The following is a 19,159-nucleotide window of genomic DNA, read 5'->3' as shown; positions in this document are numbered from 1 at the left end:
ATATGAAAAAAAAAAGAAGCAGAAATATCTAAGTAGATTTATCAGATAAACCTGCACAACTTGCTAAAGTTTCAAAAGGCTCTGGATACCTAAGAAACATCTTTATCTTCATGTTGAAGGTGAGACCCTTATAAAGAGACTCAAGGTTGTTCTTTTTTCAACGAGTGTTAGACGGAAAGAGGAGCATTTCAATTCTGCACGATTCTTCTCTGAAACATAATGACCTTCCATTCTGAATACTTTATCAGCTTTGGGAAATTAAAATTCGAAAAAACTTTCATTATTCAGAACTCAAAGCTTGTGCAATGATATTTTATAGAGCAGGGTGTAGAACAGAACCTCATTCTGCATTCCCTGCAGTTCATCCTCAGGAAGACTTCAGCATCACCGCTTAATAGATCTCAGGAGCTTGTTCCCCATTCATTTGCCAATTCACACGTGTGTCCGCAGCATTAGGCAAATCAAAAAGCATGTTCACAATCCAGTACAGTAAGTTAATGTGAACTACCTGGAGGCAAACACACCCTGAAATGTGCTACAGGGAGTACAAGGAAACGGTCTCATCATTGGCTTTCATTGTATACACCTGACTTGTAGAAGGTGTTTGTAAATGCATCAAAAGTCTTTTCAAGGAGCCAAAGATTCAGGATGCACATAATGACAATTTATGTTTACTGTCGAAAGGCTAAAATGGTTATATAAGCATTGGTGTGTTTTATGAGGGCAAAAAAGACAACTGGATTATTAAAATGGAAAGATTTATCCTTTAGCTAGCAATGGACGAGCAATTATTGAATTCAAGTCTTCATGAATAATATATATTTTCATTTTTAAATTACTGAAATAAAATTCATTTAATATCCTAGATTTTGATTAGAGAAGTACTGATACTGGTACCAGGTGTTGATCTGATACCGTGCTCTTTCTTATAAAAATGACGAGATCTTCACATATGATCCTTAAAAATGAGTCAAAATGAGAGTATTTTGGAATGTGGAGCAATTGCACATGAGATCACTTCAGCTCTGTGAAAAATGCACATAATGTTTCCAAGTGAGTTAGAAACGAGCCCAGAAAATATATTTTTTTCTCTTATTAACCAGGTTCTAGACCTGAGAGTCAAAGTGCAATTCAAGGCAAATGATCTCATTTTTAAAGACCATGCTTGCTGATATGGCTCTGCATGCTCAGGCTGGCAATAACATCTTTAATGTATTAGAGTTAATGCTAGCAGCACACAGCAGAAATCGACATAAACAGAGATAAATAAAATGTTTCATGATTCCCCTGAGTACCACAAAAAAAAAAAATTCTTATACTTTATGAAAGGAAAGGATTTGACAAATCCCTAATTCAGATACTGAAGTGTTCTCAAAAGAACAACCTACAATCACATAATCATAGTAATGGAAATGCTGGTGTGTGCAAGTTTGTGTGTGTGTGTGATTTACCTTTGCCATGGCTGACTTCCACAGTCCAGGTGCAGTTGAGCGAACTGGGGTAAACCTCAGGGTAACCCGGAGACAAAATGGTACCACCCGGCCCTCTCACATCACCTCCACATAGTGCTGCATGGCAGAGCAGAACCACAATCAGCAATTCTCACTTGCTCTTCGAAATCCTGCTCTGCACTACAATATGTAGCAATGGACACTTAAGACCTAATTGACCTGTCTGACAAACTATCCTCTTTGGATAATGGAGGTACAAGCAAAGAAAGCAAATGATATTTTAGCCAGGCAAAGACATTGTTGTGTAGCTCTCTCAACTCACTAGAGAAACTGATCCTTCTTTTGAGCACTTCCACTTATCTATCCAAAGCAATATCATTAGAGGATCAGTAATTACTGACAACTCTAATAGAGTCTTGCTATAAAGCTTAATATTGGGCTACACTTTGACCTCACACTCTTATCTGGGCTGTTTAATTCTTTTCCCTTTATTTGTAATTAAAGTGTGTTTCTCAAATCCACCTCAGTCTTAAGCATTGTTTATCCAACTCTCCTTAGAAGCACCTTTAAAATGTATATCACAGTGTTTCATAGAGTTAATCATTCAGTAAATCACAGAGTTCATCTAGTTACTGAATAATATAGCTCAAGTCAAATAACCAAATAAAAAGAAATCAATGTCTTAAAAAAAAAAAAAACATTTCATAGTGAAAAATGCTCAGTGCTGTCTGCACAAGGTTCTTGTTTTTCCAGAAAGGATCCTTTAAAAGGCTTAAACAGGAAAAGTACATTCCTAAAGAAATCTCCTGAATGACTTAAACTGGTGAGCAAATCAGCTTCTATCAGCTGCAGCAGCCATCGTGGTAAATAGCCTCTTCACTGTCTGCCTAATGGCCTCCCATTGAATTGCATAGTCTTAATTTGGTCCCCTCAGAATAGGGAACATAACGTAATTGGAAAAAGAAAGGACAGGCTACCAAAAGAGCTTTGACACGTGTAACCTATTTCATCAGGCTACAATTTACCTGAGGTGTCAATACGGGTGCAGGTCCACTGTGATGTGACAAATGCAGCCTGTTGCCTGCTGCAGTCAACGTCCTTTTTTCCCTCTAAAATTGCTTTGTCACTGACCTCATTTGAAGTGATTAGGGAATCCACTTCTTTTTTGCTTTAGTGCTAAATTGATGGACCACAGCTGAATACGTACCATCACAAGTAGGTAGAGGGTGACTCCACCAGTGATTCTTTTCACACACCAGGGGCTCCTCATGGCTGAGTCGATACCCAGAGTCACAGCCAAAAGAAACTGTGGAACCGATGGAGAAGTCCTGGCCATAACGCAAACCGTTGACAGGAATCCCAGGATCCAGGCATGAGTACGCATCCACTGTCACACCTACACATAGAGCAGGAGATAATCATAGTGGAACATTATAACAAGTGGTTTTAAATGTAAAAAAATAATGTCAGCTGGAAAACTGAGTAGCAAACCAACAACGTAAGGACAAAATCAAGTGAAGCATACTAGCAGATGTTGGTTGTTTAATAGCTTTAAGAGTGATTTGCATTTCTGCTCCACTCTTGGATAAGGGGCTTATCAAGTTACGAGCTCAAGAAGACTGAAAGTGTTTATTAATGCAAGGTTAAATCTAATACAATTATTTACTTGTTAATGTTTTCACCCAATGACTTAATATTAATCAATAAACTTCATTCATGTATATTGCGTATATTATTCAGTTATGGCAGTATATGAGATCATGGAAACCAAGCAATCCAAGCAAAAAGCAGAGATTTAGGACTTAATGTTTTAAATCCATGTTAAACTGCCAGTGTTCTTACTCTCATAGAGGATTTTGAAGCCGCTGTTGGAGCGGCTGTTGTCGGTAGTAAAGAGCATGTAGAGGTGGTTGCTGCTGCTAAACAGAAACTGTGGAACTTGTGTGCCATTAAATGAACTGATCAGTGGAGACAAAAGATTAGGCCCATCATGAATCTCCAGGAAATCACAGTTCAACTCTGTCTGGAACCTGTAAAAGTAAGATTTTTGCATATGAACTTAGTAAAACACTTTTAGTAAAGCAAAGTAAAGACTTTTGTGTAGGACACAAGTTTTAAATTCTTGAATAAGTGTGCACGAAGGTACTTTTCAAAAGTGATCTTGATAGAGCGTCCTGGTTCCGCCTCTATGACCCATTCACAGCTGAGAGAGTCTTTGTAATAGCCTGGCCAACCAGGAGACAAGATGACCCCACTCGGGGCAGAGAAGTGACCTCCACAGGGAGCTGCAGAAAGAATATAAAAGTGCATTGATAAACAGCAAGGTTAAATGTGATTCCGGAAAAAAAACTTTTGTCAGAAAAACTACATTTTTTGACTGTTCAAAATTTGCTTTGCCAAAACATAGCAACTAAATCCACAGAAGTTCAAATTACCAGAAATAACAGAAAATAACATTTGCAAAGCAATAATATATCATTCTCCATATGGAGTTTGAGCTTTCTCTGTAATAATGTTGTGAAACACTCAATACCTAAACAGACATGTCACCTCAGGATGTGTTTACAGCCTGCTGTCATAATATGGCCAATTATTTGGGACATTACAAACCAAATACCATCAGAATATCATATTCCAAGAAGGTAACAATAATAGTAATAATAACAAAAAATTGACAGTTTGAAACAAAGAATATATAATAATTGATTTATTTTATGTACAGTAGTAAAATAATTTTTATAAGCCATGGTCTATTTTAGCACGTGTATATTCTTTTATGATAGTGAGTAGTTGGTGGTGCACAGGACAGAAAACAAGTAAACTGATAATGTTGGACAAAAAAAAAAAAAGAAATCATATGCAAGGTTCTTTTATGTGTCTATTTTTCCGTTATTGCATTTTGATTAAGATGAACAGTAAATAAAGAAACAAAGCATTGTATATGCAGTACTACAACAATAAATTGTATTCATCTTCAGCTTTGGAACTGAAGCCCAGAATGAGAGAGAGGGACAGAAATTTTAAGTGTGGTCTAATCTCATTCTTATATTCAGGTCTGGTTTCTTACATGCCATAGCCTCTCACTCTTTAGTCCATTCACACTCACATCCTCTGCATAGGTAAAAAGGGATACTGTAGTAATTGCCCTTCACAGCTGCTGCCTGTAGACGGGAGCCAGTAAAATTACCTTCACACTTTGGGATAGGTCCGCTCCACATCACCTTGCCGGTGTTCAGCTCACAGGTCACAGTCTCTGCTCCCTGTGTCTTAATGAATCCATCCTCACAGATGATGGAGATTGAGCTGCCTAGTTGAAAGCTGTCACCGAATCTCCGGGCATTTAGAGGAATTCCAGGGTCCGGACACTCGTTATGCCCAAATGCTGTTTGTAGAGAAAAATAAATAGGCGAAGCATAAAAAACCCTTCACAACACTTCCATATTATATTCAAACTGGCATAGCCTAAACATAAAACTGTCACGGTAATTATATAATACACTTTCAGGAGATGCTATGTTCATTGATAATCGCTCCATAGTGGTGTTTGATGTGATGCCATTTTAAAAGAAAAATCTGTTTCAGTTATTTTATTTTATGCTCCAGAATAGATTTTTCTTATATGGAAGATCGCCTACAAATAATTGCCTTCTGCATACATCTGCACTGGTTTTTAAAGCAATGTGATAATGAAGCCCAGATACAATCTCACCCTAAAGTGTCACTGATTTAGCACTATAGTAAAGTACAGTACATCTTGAAGATGTTAATGTCTAATAAAAAAAAAAATTTCTCACTGCTTGAATACTCATCATGAGTCTTTTGGATGCGGAGTCATTAGGAAATAAGGCAATAACAAGAAAAAAACACAGAAACAAGGAGGTAAAAATTCTCCTCACAAGTGGTTCTTTTTTTACTTACATTTTCAGCACTAAGCAACACGACTGAAGCTGCACTGAACATTAAAGAGTATTGTTTATTAATCTACTTGAAGCTCTTGACATGATTCTTTTTTACAGTTTTATTTTAGAACTTGCAGAAAGCAGAAACTGGATCTGTGGCAGATGGCTTGGATGTAGAGCACTCAATTTGCCTATCTGACTGACTGATGGATGTCAAGTGACAAGAAAAGCCTGAAAGAAGGACACCATATTTGTCAGAACAAATAAAGATTTAACAGAGCTCCATCACATTTGTGACAGCTTTTTACTCACAACCCAGAGCAAAGTGTCTGTCCATTATGGAGGTCATGTCCTACACCACATCCTAATGAGAGCAGCCTAATATGCTTTGTAAAAACAAGCACTTTGCCCTCATTTACAGAAAAAAGAATTAAGATACATTTTTTCTAATAAAATGTTTTTGCTAAATGTGAATAAGGCGATGCTCTGTAGGCATTTCTAGATTTCACAGCATATTAGCTGCACAAAAAAAATCATCATAAAATGGCTAAATATAACACTTTGGGTTCTTTTTGTCTAAGGATAAAACCACTGAAAAGGTTACTGGAAAAGTTATCCTGTTTGAAAACTATGTAGTTTTTTTTAAGTCACTGTTACTCTCCTTATAAATAGGGGAATAGGGGACTTACTAATAGTAGCCAATTACTATTACTAGCAGTAGTATTATTGACAACAACAACAATAATAATAATAATAATAATAATAATAATAATAATAATAATAATAATAATAATAATAGTGAAATTATTTGCTCTATGATATTTTTAATTATGCATTTACAACTAAGTAATGTCAAATAAATTGCTGCTTTTTTAAAGGAAAAATGCATTTGAAAGTTTTGATATAAGCACAACCCCTATTTAAATATTGCTTCTAGTTTAGAGTAAGACTATAAAATGCTTGGGATATCATGCAATTCCATAGTTTGTTGTAAAACACAATGAATGAGATACACACTGCTGTAGGTGATGTTAAAGCCTCGGCCAGACATGGAGTGGTCAGCCTGGAACTCCAGCCTCAGGATGTTGCTGTTGCTGGTAAGATGGGATGGAACCTCGGCTCCAGTGAAGCGGCCCAGGACGGCAGAGTCCAGCAGCTCACCGTCTTTCACTGTCAGGATATCGTAAGGAGCCTCCAGATCAAAGTCATTGAAGGCCAAGTGGATGCGGCTGCCTGCCTCTGATAGAATCAGCCACACACAGTTGAGGTTGTTCCCATATCCTTCTGGATAATCAGGAGAAAGGACTGTGCCCATAGGAGCAGTGAAGTTGGAAAGACAAGGAACTGAAAGAACAGAGCAGAACAGAACAGAATAGACTAGAGCAGAGTAGAAGAGAACGGAATCAAACAAACTGTAGAATAGAATAGAATAGAATAGAATAGAATAGAATAGAATAGAATAGAATAGAATAGAATAGTGAGCTGACTAGAATAGAACAGACCTATACAAGAGACTATAATACAATAGTAAAGAATATGCTTGACTGGACCTGCCATTAATAGACTAGACAAGCATAGACAAGAATAGACCAAAATCATGTAAAACAGAATAGAATCTAATTACAGAACATAATATAACAGATTAGATATAATTAGTTTAGACTAGACTAGAACAGAATTATCTGGGATAAAATAAAGTATATTAGACTAGAATAGACTAGAAAAGTATATAATAGAAAGGAATAGACTGGAAAAGTATAGAATAGAATAGAATAGAATAGAATAGAATAGAATAGAATAGAATAGAATAGAATAGAATAGAATAACTTTTTGTACTATAGATACAATAAGAGATAAGACTAAAGCAGAATAGTCTAGACAAAACTAGATTAAACTGAAATGATAGAGAAAGGAAAACATTTTTAAGATGCTTTTAGTTCGTGCAACGTGCAACAATTGGGTAACTTTATGGAAAGTCATGTCAATGTTTACATAGTCTCGCTAAATACAGTCCTAACCAACAAAATAAAAGGAAGTGGGGACAAATATCATGCCTTAAGTAAATGTACTTAATTAAAATTAACAAATAATTTCTTTTAAATAATTCTAGCCATAAGCTCACCTACTGCAGGCAATTAGATTCGATGTGAAATATTAATGTTGCATATGCCATGGATGGGCTTGCATGCTATAAATAGGCCTGTTCTGTTCACAACTCCAATTAGAAGTGGAAGAAAATTTGCCTGTGGACTTTCGGACCGCTAAATTTCAGCATTAAATGTTGTTGAAATGAGACATTTAGGCATTCAAAGCCAATCAGTTCATATTTAACGGGTATCTCAAATGAAGAATAAGAATAACATTTTATTTAGTTTTAACAAAGATATTTCTGTAATAGGGTGATATAGCTTGTCTTATTATCTAGAGCTGCTACTCACAGATGCAAATTGGGACGTTGGCAGACCACTGGTTGTTGTTCTGGCAGGAAATAGTCTTCTCTCCGATCAGCTCAAAGCCGAACTGACACTCAAATCGCAGTACATCTCCATTAGAAAAACCATCTCCTTCCCTCATCCCATAGAGTGGTGTGCCAGGGTCACCACAGCTTTCCTTATCAATTTCTATAAAGGATGAATAAACCGTACGTTTTAATTCAATAGCATTTTTAAGGACATAAACGTCACAATGCAGCCTCGTATAATGTACTTGAAATTAAGCAAAGCCAAATTATTATTCATGATGCAAAATATAAGTGCATGATATTGCTTTAATGGCTTTTTGTCCCAAAGCTGAGGAATTCCCTTGTGACATTGACAAAAAGAAGCACCAAAATATGCTTTCTTTAGTTTGCCTTTATTCTCTTTGTTTTGCATAAAAAAAACACTTTGCTCCACAGACATTGCTTTAAATGTTCTTTTATACCTAAAACATACTTGTTACTTTTGAATGCAAAAGTTTGGGCACCTTAGCTAAATTCTCTGACTCTTCAAATTAAACAAACCATCAGGATGAAGCAGGTAAAGAAGGGTCTGAAAATAAATACAATAAATAATCTGAAATGCACGTACAATGCAATAGTAGCTTGTAAAAAGATTTACTGTCATAAAGTGTAATTAGGAAATGGTAGTTATGGTGAACTGAGAGAACTTTCAATATGCTGGCTAGAAAAGCAAAGCAAAACTCTTATATGACACTAAGGATGCAGGAATTGACGACTGTACACTGTTCTGCTCTTCAATGCTGTTGGCAAAAACATGATCTGCCTAAAAGAGACATCTCTTTGCATCTCAAAAGTCTGATGGAATGGAGTGTGCAAAACAACATCCTGATAAGTTGGAGGCATTTTGGAACTGTGCTACAATTTCCACAATCATCAAACAAGTATGCAGATGAAGCACCTTGCCAACTGTTATGCATTAGTGTAGAACTACTATGCTTTGTGGGTGTATGGAAGTCAGTGGCACAAGAACCAGCCAGACAGGAGATCACATTCCAAATGTTAGCAAAAGTGCCACAATCAGTCAAGACACTGAAGATGAAAAGTTTTTTTACTCTAAAACAGACAGAAGTCTAAAACCTGCCTCAAAATACACCACAAATTACTTAAAGAAAATCACAAGCTGCAGTTTTTGGGATGGTCTGACTTTAACATGATTGAAATGATGTAGGTGGGTGTTTAAAATAAAAAGACTACTATTAAAGTAGAAAGATCTGGGCCACAAAGGAGTCATTTAGACAAAGCACACATTTGACAGATGTCCTGCAAAAGCCTGACCTCATCATCCTACTTCGATGGTACCCCCACCTTGCACAGTGCCCACTCACTGCTTGCTAGTCTCATGGAGAGGGCATTATGTGTTCCTGCAGACCCCCAATTGTGAACTATATTGTGATCTTCATGCATAAAAGACTAGGTGAGGAGGACGAAAGCATAATTCCAGTAAATTATATTTGGGGTAAATTAGCGCTGGGGCTCATCGGAAAGAGATTTCTCTATAGAAGTCTTTGGCCAGTGTGTGATGTATGGCATTAATTTCCTGTCTGACACTCTTTATGAGTGCCACAATGCCCTGCTCACTGCTTCAGTCTGCAGGCAGGGCTGAGGAAGGTTAGACCATATTTACTGCTTTGTGCTTTACGACGGCAGCAACATGTAGAACAAATTGTCTGCAGGAAACCATAGTGTCAGATAACGCTATTCTTACGTGAATGGTGGACATGGGACGAGTCAGCTGGGAATCCAAAAGCTATAGAGCTACTCAACATGACGGACTTTTATGCCTGGCTGCCTCAGGATTTCAGCAGGCCAAGCTGGATAAGAGTACACATACATTAGCATCCAACAGGGATTTTATATATATTTAGAAATAAATACACAGATCCCTGTAAAGGTTATGCTGTGGGAAGTTCGTTTTTATTGCTGTAATTACCATATAATTATACCATCCGTGAAATATACCTGAACTGTTGTTGGGCTCATTAAATCACCCTTCACATAAACGTCAGGTAACCATTTTTTATTTCATAACATTCTTTAAACTGGAGATATACCTCGATCTTCGGCGTCATGGACGGAGGCTCATTTCAATTATATTTTCCTTCATGCATCTCTTATTCCAAAGTCAATTACTGTTGCTGATTTGCGCTCGAACATCTTTCGCTCAAGCCAATCATAGGCGAGCCTGAAGAAGTGATGTTTACACAACCAAACACGCTGGGCAATAACCCTTCATCTGTTCTATCAATTCATTTCAAATGAGCTTATAAAGCAGGTCCGTTTATAAAAAAGGTTTTCCGGAGTAGCAGTTTGGAATAATAACATAAGATAAAGTGTGAAGAAAATATTATTGAAGTGCATGTCCCTTAATAGCGTTCTTTAATTAGATGTTTGATTACTCCTTCCTACAAAACACAGCTGGTGAGGAAGTATAAGACCACTCTGTGTGAAACAAGTGCACCATTTTTACTTAAATTCATTTAAGAATCTTTACAGTGTCTTGCAGTTTTATGTTTAGTTAGAAGAGGCCATAAACAATTCAGTGAAAATGTACAATTTCTAATATTTAAACACTTGTCACAATCACAATTCCGGTTAAACCGAGAGTATGGTTACTGAAATCAATGTATAGCAATGCTTGGCATAAAATGAGTGCACAAACACATTTATCTAAATATTATTGTGGAAAGCTTCCACTGATGGAGATATTAATGCATAGAAGGTAATTAATGTTGTACCTGGATCTCACCATAACTGAACATCTTTTGAATTTTAGTATCTTAAAAAAAGCTGTTTAAAGCCAACTGTTGCTACAGGGTCCAAATCTTCACATACCATACCGCAACATATATAGGATGTGAACTATTTTTGCCTCGTATGATGCAGAGTTTTATAGTTTATTTGTATTTTTTTTACCATTGATGCACCAAACACTTTGCAAAAGTATTAAAACAGCTACAAACACACACTGTGAGAATTTATTGTGTGCTGTGATGCTCTAGAACGCTAAGGTGCCTCTGCTTTGCCACAATTACACTTTTCTTGTTAATAATATAAAAACATTAATTATCAGTCAATTCTGATACAACCAGCACCACCATATCCGACAACCAAACATCTATTCCTTGCAAAAAGGAAATTCAGGTAAATATCTTAGCATGTAAACATTTTGATTGCAAAAAAAACAACCCAAATATATTTCAAAGTACTGTTACAATTGTTGCCAATTGTAGGATCTGATATGTGAGATATTTTGTTTAGTACCTGATCGAGCTTTGTTGTTGCTAGTATGGGCCTGATACAAACGCTTGGTATCAGATCAGATGCATTGTTTTATCTTTACAATCATCACAGGCAGAAAAAATAAATAAATACCACATGAAAGATATCAGCACAGAACCAGCTCTTGTTAGATGTCCTTTTAAGCAGAAATATAAACGCAACAAGCAATGTAAATACAGCTCATAACTCAGTATAAATATTTTATAATAAATCTTCCCAAATGTGAAGAGAGGATTAGCCAACACTGACTATGCGTTCTCATTATCTGCACAGATGTCAATGTTACAGTCTGCAGAGGTGATTTTTGTTTTAGTTGGGATAATGGAATACATTTTAAGCAATGTACCCGGATAAACCTTTTAACTTCTTACTTTCTGGTACGTTTCACTATTGCTATGTGTTTTAGAGTGTAAGTAACTGAGGCTAAAAGCCAGACAGAATCAATTAAGTTGGTGCAACTGAAAGAAAGTGATGCAATATTTAGGAGATACCTTGAAAAAAAATGTTTAATTATTCAGATATTTTAATATTTAAAAAGCACACCTGCTTGGAAAAAAAATCTAAAATATCATTATTTTCATATATCGTATTTCGATGTGAAAATTTGCATTGACTAAATTGGTAAATAATTTGTTTGCGTAATAACAATAACTTGCACGTTCTTCTACATCTTCCTATTATGCATAAAAATGCCAGTTTTGTGTCTGCATTTATTTACTCGAAAAACCTACACAATTTACATTTTGATATTTAACTGAAAAAAGGCAAACATATGGCAAAGTAAATCATACTCTATCAACTCAGCATAAACTGTAACCTCCCACAGGATTATTGACTCATACATTGCTATCTTAACATAGAGAACCAATATCAGATGTGATGGCAGACAGACAGCAAGCAAATTCATGTTCATATAGAAAAGCATGGCTCCCCTGAAAATGTATTACATTCCTTTGTGATTTTAATTCCCTAACTTGCATCTAAAAGGGCTTCCAGGGATTAAAAAAATAAAAATAAATAAATAATAATAATAATAATTATATATATATATATATATATATATATATATATATATATATATATATATATATATATATATATATATATATATATATATATATATATATATATATATATATTTTTTTTTTTTTTTCTTTTTTATTTAGAACAAAATTTCTGGAAAAAACAGTTAAATTCCCTTGGTTCCTTTATCATTGCTTTTTTTCTAGTTTAAGTTAAAAAATATTCTCTCTCTTTCTCTCTCTCTCTGTGCATGTGTGTTTCTCTCTCATTACCCTAGATGGCATGCTGTTTATCACGCTGACATTAATTTATTACTAAACCTTGAGGCGGTGGAGATAATCAAAGATATGGGCTATGTAGGGACTCCTGCATCTTTCGAACACATATTGCACATGTTAAAAACAAACGAAATTCTCGTTCCTGTAGCCATAGCTTTGACACAAACCTGTACTGTGACAAGTGAACTGCTTGATTTTGTGCTACTCTCTATGTTAAACATCTATCAAATGCTGCTCCTGGAAACGCAAAGTGAATGACCTTTGACAAAAAGTCTGCACTCACCTGTCAGCAGATACAGAAATATTTCTAGCCCTTTAAGCTTGAGTTCATTGAAAGAAGTAGAAAAAAGGAATCGCAATCTTGACAGTACCATTCAAATTAAATGTGCTCCGCTATTGTTTGCGAGGTCTTATCGTTTCTTTTTTCCTCCATCTTTTACAAGGTCTCAGTCTCTTCCTTTGAATTTTCTTGCTAGTCTCACTCTGAATATTACTCACTGAAGCCACAAAGGAATAATACAAAGGGAAAATCTGACTATTTAAACGTAATAATAAATATTATTTTATTCTAAAATTAATGAATAAATAAATGTTGCTTTGTCCAGTTTTATCCATAAAAGGACAGAAGCCACACTTGAGTCAATTGAAAGCAAAGATCAACTAACTCATCTGCCTGCTGCAACGGAAGCAATATTGATTCATAGTATTATCATATATATCCATCACCTTTGTAGTTAATCTTGAAACCGATGGAGCCAACACTTTCATCAGACTGAAGATGAAGCCACATCTGATAGGTCATACTGACAATGAGGTCTGGAACAAAGCTCCCTGTCAGCCTGAAAAAACAAGTGAACGAGTTAGATGTAGCATATTAGCATATATGTGTATTATGCATTATACCACAAATACATGCACATTTAATCATCCAGAATGTCTAAACTTCACTTCTATATCAAAGAATCTTGCTTCTACACTGCAAAAGTAAACATCAAATGTGGTACCAATCTGCCACTAAACTTGTACCTGATGTTAGAATATGGAGGCAGGTTCATTTCATCAACACCCCAACACCATAAGCAATGCAATTATTTAAAGAAACAACACTGAAAGCTGTTGATGCTAATTAACCTTAGACAAAACTATTCTATTTAGAATAATATTTACAGGCAATCAAAACATGTAATCTGTAGTTTCAAACATAACTAATTGCATTGAAACAGTACATGCATGTGGAGTTTTATGGTATGTTATGAAGCTCTATTATCTGTTTTAATATTGTTTTTGAACAAAACAGTGACCTCTTTACTATTAGAGAAGATGCAAGTATAAATAATTAAAAAAAGAAATTCAGTATACAATCAATATAGTTCAGACAATCAAACAGAAACAAAAAAATCAGAAACATGAACACGGTAAACCAAACCTGAGCCAAAACACCTGACATAAAACAAGGAGGTGAAGTGTCTGATATGAAAACCTGCGCTTTAAAAGAATGCTTCAAATAAAATGAAACAGACTAGGTTATGAGTAAACATGCGTTATATTTAAAGATTATTAATACGTTAAATTATACTATAAAAACATTTTTAAATTGTGTTTAGATGATAAGCCTGAGGCACGCACACTTGCAGGATTGTCCGGGGGTCTCCCACTTCTCCACCATCTCCAATAGTCAGAGTGTCATAACCAAGCTCCAGGTCAAACTCCTCGAAGTTGATCTGAATCACCTGTCAAAAAAAAAAAAAAAAAAAAAAAAAAAAAAAAAAAAAAAAAAAAGGCATAAAGCCTAAATTAGCAATGTGACAAATGGCAAATCATACACAGAAACCCATTTTAAAATAAAAGTAAACGCTGCAATAGTTTTTTGTTAATGCTTTATTTGTTAATAGATTTTTAAATACATTCAACTTTCCAAAACTCAGATGAATGTCCTCAACCGGCCTATCAACTAAAGTCTACAGTTTATTGTTGTTATTATTTACAGATATTTAATATTTAACATTTTTAAATGGTCCTGTGTATGCTAGTTAATGTTTAGTAGATAATCTATACATAAGACACATAACAGAATGTAAATATGTCATTGGGAATTGAATACAGATTGATATGCACATACAATCATATGGCACAATATTCCGTTGTTGTTTTTTCTTCGTTCTGACAGAAAGACTCACAGAGCATCTTGTTGTGACTAAAAGTGTACATCAGGAATGGGATCCTAAGGAATGCAACAAAACATTCCTGTGCGTGTTTTCATGTGAGTGAAAAAAGATATGAAACTTGGAGGACAAAGAAAGACAATACCTCACATACAGATCGCAGAAAGCAATTCTAAGCAGTACCAAGCAATACTAAGCATAACCAGATACAGATCATGCTATTGCATTATAGGTGTCCTTTAGACTTGTCTATTTGTTTCTCAATTTATCTGAATTGTTATTATGAATACTTTTCATAGTTGATAGCTTTGTTTATGGCAACCTGTAAAAGGTTTACTTAGAATAAACTTTCTTCCTTGAACAATTATGGAATAAAAGAATTTAATGGAATAAAAGGAAAACATTCAAACCCAAATTGTAATCACTGTAAACCCAGAGTGGAACTACAAAAGATGTTTCAGCTGTGTATGCATTTCATTTTCAATTCGTTTCTGAATATATGAATGGATATGTAGCTAACAAAACATTCCACTAACACACAATCCACACACGCAACATTATTTCAAGTCTCTGACTTGCTCTAGCAAGGGCATTTGGGTATGTTGCTGTTGCTGCATCAATAAAAGTAACCACATTCTTTTTTAATGTAAAACTATTAAAAACAATGTCTTTCCTAGATTTGAATGGGCCTAGGAAGAGCATACACAGTTTATTGTATACAAAGTGCTTAACATTTCCAAAACTTGTCAGATAAACTATTCCGTCATCCTTTTCCTGGACACTGCAAAGGCCATCGCACTACCAACTCAGTACTTGAAGTGCTCTTGTTGAATACATATCATCAGAACAGATAACGCATTTAGATGTTTTCTTGCTCCTATAGTCATATAGGTACTTTGGCATTTCATTTACAACTAAAAATTACTATACAGTAAGAGAAGTTACAGAATGACTATAATAAACCTGCATATCATGTGTAAAAGTAATCAAGTCACTATAATAGAGGCTCTATCAGCTCAGTTCTGTAGCCCATAAAAAAGGATGATGCTACATACTGCATGTAACTTCCCTCACTGCCTCTTATATATATTAAACGCCTTAATATTTCAAACCTAAGACCAGGCATATGTATTAACACTACGTGCCATTATAGTGCATTATGCAATAAATACATATGTCTAAATTTACTTATTTATAAAAAAAAAAAAGGAGGAAATTACACTTTATGTACATTAAGGACTTCGTGAAAGTAGAGAAGGTTAAAAGACAAACTACTGTAAAACAGCAACATGTGTACTTTCTGAATCACTCTTAAAATGGCAGCATTACTAAGGACATGACCTACTTCATCAGGTAAATGACTAAGATGAAGGACAGTTTAATGCACATAAATTCAGCATCACCCCTTTTTTTTTTTCTTTTATCACACTCTTAACTGTGAAGGGTACACATCTCTGATTAGCACACATGAACTGAATATTTTTTTTTTTAGTTTAGCTTCATACAACTTTAGCATTCAGCAAGATCCTCGAAGTAAAGGTAGAATTCTTGTCGCCATTGACTCTCCATAGTGCTTTGTCTGTGCAGAAATATTAAACATGAATATACTGCTCCAGGGCATCCGAATTTTCATTGTCTTCAGTTTAGGCTTGCAGAATATGATCAATAATAAAATTCCATTCTCTGGACCACCTGCTGCACACCATTCCAATAGTCTGCAAGGCTCAGGACTCAGGAGTGAATATAGTGTGTATTGGATCAGAGTTACCACAAAGAGAAAATGATAAAAACTTATACTGATTTAGCTCATGCTAGTGCTGAACACTCTTGGGGCACACACACACGCGCACACACGCGCACACACGCGCACACACGCGCACACACGCGCACACACGCACACACACAAAGAATTCAATTCAGAAACCCCAAAAAAATCTTCAGTTTCTTATCCAAAACAAAGGTTTCCAACTTAAAGAAGCTACACCCTTTACCTATTTAAAGCACTTTGAAATGCATTTATTTTGGACTCTACAAACACCATAATTAGCATAAATAAAAAACTGTTATAAATCAACCAAATGCTGGTGCTATTTCAATTGAACAACTACTACATGATCCTGAAAACTTAAATTGTTGCAAATTTGTGTACATAAGGCTGTGTGCCCACAATCAGCAGGAACACACAGTATTTTAAAGCTGCTTTATGCTCCTGGCATTGAGCGCTGAGTGAGGAAAATGTTATAGGAGAAGTGTTTGTGCACACATCGCAGTAACCAGCAGTCAAGCCAAAACAGCCATGAGCATGCTATTTCGACTGCATATGCCAGTACAGATCCATCAAGCAAAAGTAGGGTATCACGTTCACCTACCATGCAGTAAAACTGTGCAGCTGAGAGCGGTCACTGAAATTCATACGACAATCAAAGACAGGTTAGAAATGATATGCCTCTGAGAGATTTGTATGGACCTTTTAAATGCATAATAATAAAAAAAAATAATATTAATAATAATAATAAATTATGCACTGCAAACATTTCGCAGCACAGCTCTAACTGAGTGTCATGAGAATGGTTAATTGAACTCTTTGTTTTAATGCAGTTTATGCTGATCAATATCTAAATTAAATAATGGTCTGTAGGATACACTTTCTGTCTGAACTTTTTCTCTTTCTGTTCCTCTTTTTCCTTTCATATGCTCCTTCAGTTTAATAGCTAATTCATAAAACTCATTCAAATAAGTGTTCTCTTATCACATTACTTTATCTCTGTGTGTAATTTACACTGCACACACCAATTACATGTCAATGCTGGTAAATGGTCATGTTCTTTGTGGGAAAATCCACAGCTTTCATTTTAATAAATTTCGCTAAAGAAAAAAAAAAGTGGTCTTCCGCACTACGAATTACAATCATGTAACACACACATTCCTTACATAATAAATACCTTACGAACCAAAAATTAAAAACTTTCTAAGCACACCTTAACATTCATTGCTCAAATGTAATTGGTCTGAAGAATAGTTATATACTGTACATAGTTTCAGCTAAAATACAAATAAAAATTTTTAATGATTGGGTTTATTAATAACAGTATGTATTATTTTTTTGTATTTTTTTTTTTTATAATAACAAATAAATCTCAGAGACATCTATGAAAGAGCTCCATCTAATCCATCTTATTTTATGGAAAAGAGATGAAAGAAATTGATTAATATGAAATGTTTAACATATATGAAAGGAGTCTCGACTGACGTTTCTTTGTAACAGTAACATTTTCTGTTACTTATTTAACACTTCAAAACAAGTAATTTTTGCTTTTTAGTTCAGTAACATGACAAGCAGTGCAGCTTTATTCATTATAATTGTATAAAAAGTACATAATAAAAATAATTGTGTATAGAACACAATAGGAGTAAAGAAGTCCCCAGTAACAAAGTAAAATGCAGAGTTGTAATGTCTGAAGTACAGCCATCACTTAAGCTGCATTTAGAGACACTCAGTCTACAGCACTAAAAGGACTACTTTCTACTTTCTTACTTTCTGACTGAACGGATGGCAGGGAATATTTAAATAAAGAGCCATAGACTAAAAGAGTCTTAATGGCAAATATTACTAAACCTAGCTAATCTAATGCACTAGATTAACTTTAAAATATATAATCAATGTAGCTACATCACAGGAATGTGTCCGTGTGCTATTCAGCCCTCCAGGAAATCATTAAGGCAGTAATTCAAGATAAACAATCAGTAAATCCATTTTACCCCCTAGTGTGTACAATTTTATTTGCACAAGAGGAGGTAATGCAAAGTCTATATGGTTTCAGGGAGAAATATTTACTCTACCAGAGCCTTAATGAAGTTTTATTTTGATTAGCTTTAATTAAACGCTAAGATTTAAGGGCCTATTGTTGCCCACTTGTTAATGATACAAGGTCAAGTTGGCCAAGACTGACAGGAAATCTGTTTTTTTATTGTTTGTATGTAAATGCTCTATGTCAACAGTCACAGATTAAGCAAATGTACAGTCTAAATTAGTGCAAATAGAAAATTATCATTCTGGTCTATAATTGTGTTAAGTGTCATTTTGTTCTATAAATATTTCTACTGTCACTGAGAGATGAATGTAGAAACATTTACCTTTCCAAAACATTTTTTTCCTACAAATGAGATATTTGTATTGAATCATTCTGTATATGTATATGTATTATATCATTCTGTACTTAGCTAGAGGACAGTACATCTGTTAAAAATTTACAAACTACAAACTAAAAAATACTCTCTCTCACACTTCTTGATCACTCTGTCCATTTTTTATTATTAACAGGTTGTGTTTGAACTGACAGGAGGTCGTAGCTCAGTCGTTAAGGAATTGGACTTTGGTTCGGAAGGTCACAGATCCAAATCCCACTGCCACTGCTGGGCCCTTAAACAAGGGCCCTTCACCCGCTCAGTTTTGAGTCGCTCTGGATAAAGGCGTCTGCCAAATGCCATTAATGTAAACTCAGAAAATCTTCTCACCTGAATGCACGCTCTTTCTGTCCTTTAACTTAGTTTAAATAACTGAAGGATG

At 35.1% G+C, this 19,159-nt stretch overlaps 1 protein-coding gene across 2 annotated transcripts in view; it reads right to left on the bottom strand.

The window, feature by feature from the left end:
* Nucleotides 1-19,159, bottom strand: part of csmd3b (CUB and Sushi multiple domains 3b) — a 399,549-nt gene that overhangs the window by 135,357 nt on the left and 245,033 nt on the right. For both annotated transcript variants that reach the window (XM_083523961.1, XM_083523962.1), the window contains exons 11-19: nucleotides 14,057-14,160; nucleotides 13,157-13,269; nucleotides 7,789-7,971; nucleotides 6,368-6,694; nucleotides 4,639-4,833; nucleotides 3,598-3,736; nucleotides 3,294-3,481; nucleotides 2,659-2,847; nucleotides 1,452-1,568 (exon numbers count right to left, since the gene is read on the bottom strand). In XM_083523961.1, coding sequence (XP_083380087.1) covers nucleotides 1,452-1,568; nucleotides 2,659-2,847; nucleotides 3,294-3,481; nucleotides 3,598-3,736; nucleotides 4,639-4,833; nucleotides 6,368-6,694; nucleotides 7,789-7,971; nucleotides 13,157-13,269; nucleotides 14,057-14,160 — 1,555 coding nt within the window. The remainder of the gene's footprint in view (nucleotides 1-1,451; nucleotides 1,569-2,658; nucleotides 2,848-3,293; nucleotides 3,482-3,597; nucleotides 3,737-4,638; nucleotides 4,834-6,367; nucleotides 6,695-7,788; nucleotides 7,972-13,156; nucleotides 13,270-14,056; nucleotides 14,161-19,159) is intronic.

The sequence above is a fragment of the Silurus aristotelis genome, assembly GCF_946808225.1.
Source record: "Silurus aristotelis genome assembly, chromosome: 21".
NCBI classification, from domain to species: domain Eukaryota; kingdom Metazoa; phylum Chordata; class Actinopteri; order Siluriformes; family Siluridae; genus Silurus; species Silurus aristotelis.
Note: the sequence above shows the minus strand (reverse complement) of the source record. Positions and strands in the feature narration are given on the sequence as shown.